We start from the raw sequence: 4,316 nt of genomic DNA on the forward strand, positions 1-4,316 counted from the left end.
TTGATTCTTTGAATAGTTCTTTTTTGTTTCCACTTGGTTGATTTCAGCCCTGAGATTGATTATTTCCTGTCATCTACTCCTCTTGGGTGAATTTGCTTCCTTTTGTTCTAGAGATTTTAGATGTGCTGTCAAGGTGCTAGTGTATGCTCTCTCTAGTTTCTTTTTGGCGGCACTCAGAGCTATGAGTTTTCCTCTTAGAACTGCTTTCATTGTGTCCCATAAGTCTGGGTATGCTGTGGCTTCATTTTCATTAAACTCTAAAAGGTCTTTAATTTCTTTCTTTATTTCTTCCTTGACCAAGGAATCATTGAGTAGAGTGTTGTTCAGCTTCCATGTGAATGTTGGCTTTCTATTATTTATGTTGTTATTGAAGATCAGCCTTAGTCCGTGGTGATCTGATAGGATGCATGGGATAATTTCAATATTTTTGTATTTGTTGAGGCCTGTTTTGTGACCAATTACTTACTTTACATCTCAACCACAGTTTCCCCTCCGTTTTCTCCCTCCCAGTCCTTACCCCACTTCACTGACTCCACCTACCCACTCCTCCTCCCATTCTCTTCAGAAAAGAGGAGCCCCGGCCCCATGGATACCAACTGTCCTTGGCATATCAAGATGCAGTAAGACTAGATGCAACTTCCCTTGAGGCTAGAAGAGGCAGCCCAGTAGGGAGAAAGGATCCCAAATGAGAGCAACAGAGTCAGAGACGGCCCCTGCACCCTCTGTCAGGATTTCCACATGAAGACCAAGATGTACAACCATTACAAGGTGCAGATGGCCTAGGTAAGTCCCATGCAGGTTCCTGGTTGGTGCTTAGGTCTCTGTGGGCCTCTGTGGGTCAGGTTAGCTGCTTCTGTAGGTTTTCTTGTGCTGCATAGGATTCATTATTGGTATGGTTATTTTTGTCAGCTCAATTGAAGCAAAGAACACACTTACCTATGTTTACTCCTTTTATACTGGTCTTTTTTCCTTATTTAGTTCCAAGGTGGCCCCTTATACCACATCACATCACTCCTTTCAAAGAACATTTCTGTATCATTTCTTCCAAGGCAAGTTTCCTAGAAACAAATTACCTACAATTTTATTTGTAATAGCAAGTATTTACTTCTTCTTTTGTTCAAATGCTTACTATTCTTACAATAGTTTCACATAAATGATTTGGAGCAGTTTAACTCATAGCAATAGTGTGTAGAGGCTTCCCACACAGCCTCTGACCAACGTGTGTACAACCACTACATCAAGACCATGCAGAGCCTGTAGGTTACATGGGGTTTCGCTCTCTGTTTTAAGTGTGTTTGTAAGCACAGGTTTGAAAAAAATCTTTGTCAAAAATCAAGTCCATCATTTTTTCCACTCAGTTTAGGGTGTTATAAATAAAACTATATAACCCACTTTCAGTTGCTATTTATACATGAGGTGGGCGATGGGTATATTTTGATATTTCTGCAGTGTACACCCAGTTTCTCCAAGACAGATAAATAAAGAATGACAAATTTAAACATAATGGAGTAAAATCAGCTGTTTGGAAATGGCACAACTATCTAAACCTTCCTAATTCATGACCTTCCCAGTACCGTGACCCTCGATTGCAGTTTCTCATGCTGTGGTGACGACCAACCATAAAATTATTTTGTTGCTACATCATAGCTGCAATTTTGCTTCTGATATGTAATCCCCAATTTTGCTTCTTGATATGTACAAGTTGAGAGCCACTGGGGTAAAAAGAGAATATTAGAATCTCAATGCAATTTTAAAAACTGACAGAAATAAAAGAATTCAGCTAAATCTTAAGATACAAATACAACGTAAAAATAAATTACGTTCCTAAAGACAATTATGAGAAAAGGAAAGTACAATACATAAGAACAACCTTAACTAAGGAAATCAAAGGGCCCTACATTGAGCACCTAAAATCTTGTACTTTTGTTTAGCTTTTAGCACAATAATATCTAAAAACAAGCAATATATTTAATTATTATTTTCATTATTTACATTTCAAATGCTATATCAAAAGTTCCCTATACCCCCCCCCCCGCCGACCCTGCTCCCCTGCCCACCCACTCCCACTACTTGACCCTGGCCTTCCCCTGTGCTGGGTCATATAGAGTTAACAAGACCAAGGGGCCTCTCTTCCCAATGATGGCCGATTAGGTCATCTTCTGCTATATATGCAGCTAGAGACACGAGCTCAGGGGGTACTGGTGAGTTCATATTGCTGTTGCACCTACAGGGTTTCAGCCCCCTACAACTCCTTGGGTACTTTCTCTAGCTCCTCCATTGGGGNCCCTGTGTTCCATCCAATAGCTGNCTGTGAGCATCCACTTCNGTGTTTGCCAGGCACTGGCATAGCCTCACAAGAGTCCGCAATACCAGGGTCCCTTCAGCAGAATCTTGCTGGCATGTGCATTAGTATCTGGGTTTGGTGGCTGATGATGGGATGGACTCCGGAATGGGGTAGTCTCTGGATAGTCCATCCTTTCATCTTAGCTCTAAATTTTGTCTCTGTACTTATATCCTTTCATGAGTATTTTTTTCATGAGTTTGTTTATATAGTGGATTACATTGATGGATATCCTTATATTAAACCATCCCTGCATCCCTGGAATGAAGTCTACTTGGTCATGATGGATGATCATTTTGATGAAAACAAGCAATTTTTTAATGTTTGCCATATTGCCTGAGCTTATCCAAATGCTCTTGTAGTTAATCTTCAGTATTCTTTGTTAAAAATAAATTATTGGGTAGAAAAGATGGTTGAGCAGTTGTCATTGCTCTAGCAGAGGACCCACATAAAGTTCCCAGCACTCACAAGGCAGCTCACAGCCATGAGCAACTCCAGTTCCAGAGGATCTGACACCTTCTTCTGGCCTCTGCAGGCACCAGGAATGTTCCATGGACATACACACAGGCAAAACACTCACATGCATACATTTTTTTTACAAAGCTAAAGTATTTCTCACAGTTTATGGAAGATTCAATGTTTCACTCAAGAAAATGTATTTAAGTTCCACATATCATGAAAAGGCAACATGAGTTTATCACTTCTTGGGACATTAAAGAAGGCATTAGTATGCATTTCACACTGTTTGCTATTTCCAAGGAGGCTGGATCTCAAATGGAAAAAAAGTTCAAAAGAACTCTTGTGACAAAATACAAAAAAAAAATGTTTAGCTGCAAGAACAAGGAACTATTGATATTCAGCAAATGAAATATACATGTTTCTTCCCAGAAGGAATTCACATGGTACTTAGTCTTTTGGGACAGATAGAAGCAAGTCAAGGCTCCAAGAATTGGTTTATTTACCACATTTATCAAGCAAGAGATGGAAAGTAAGAACCCAGAGGTTGCAAACTCAGACAGATTATTTCTTTGACTCAAAGTCCTGAAGCAGACTGTCTCAGAGACTAGAAAAGAAAGGAAGTCAAAACAACACAGAACTCTATCACTCAGAATACACACGCACATGCACACGCACACGCACACGCACACGCACACACACACACACACACATTGTATTATTGATAAAAGAACATTACTACATTTGGATCCTGATGTCCATGCCACAAGGATCACAATAGATCACCTCTCCTTTCAGACAAGGAAGGATCATACCCAGAGAACTGACCAGAGGGCTGAGCCTGGCAGAAGTCAGAGAACAAACCAGCAACAAGAATTAGTTCAATCTGAGGTGACACCACTGTCAACTTAGTTACCTCCAGGCTAAAGAAGACTAGATGATAGATAGATAGATAGATAGATAGATAGATAGATAGATAGATAGATAGATAGATAGATAGATAGATAGAGAAATGTAACAACAACTGAAGAAAAATAAAGGTCATTAATTTGAAAGAGAACAAGAGACTTTTTTGGACTGGAGGGTTCAGAGAGGGGAATGGAAGACTCAGCAGAATTGAGTAGAGTAGCAACTCAAAATGTGGGATTTTGGTACATTTAAGAATAATTACTGTTCTCCAAAAATATCATTGAATTGTCTCCTGTTTGTACAGGTGGAAGACTATGGAATATTTGAACACCAGTTCAGAAGAGGGCTTCATTTTAGTGGGCTTCTCAGACTGGCCTCACCTAGAACCNNTCNTTTTNNCTNTCATTTCTATNTTCTACNCTCTGACTCTCTTTGGCAACACCGTGATCATCATTCTGTCTCGACTGGACCTCCGCCTGCACACACCCATGTACTACTTCCTCTGCCACCTCTCCTTCCTGGACCTCTGCTACACTGCCAGCACTGTGCCCCAGCTTCTGGTCAACCTCTCTGGACTTGACAGGACCATCAGCTTTGGAAGGTGTGTGGC

General features: G+C 40.4%; 1 protein-coding gene across 1 annotated transcript in view; it reads left to right on the forward strand.

Annotated features, from left to right (window-relative positions):
* Positions 1-4,020: 4,020 nt before the first annotated feature.
* The window catches only part of LOC110332302 (olfactory receptor 2Y1-like), a 927-nt gene continuing 631 nt past the window's right edge, over positions 4,021-4,316 (forward strand). Inside the window, exon 1 of the mRNA XM_021213452.1 lies at positions 4,021-4,316. This exon is cut by the window's right edge and continues 631 nt beyond it. Within this exon, the coding sequence (XP_021069111.1) occupies positions 4,021-4,316 (296 nt within the window).

The sequence above is a fragment of the Mus pahari genome, chromosome 14 (genome assembly GCF_900095145.1).
Source record: "Mus pahari chromosome 14, PAHARI_EIJ_v1.1, whole genome shotgun sequence".
Classification (NCBI taxonomy): Eukaryota; Metazoa; Chordata; class Mammalia; order Rodentia; family Muridae; genus Mus; species Mus pahari.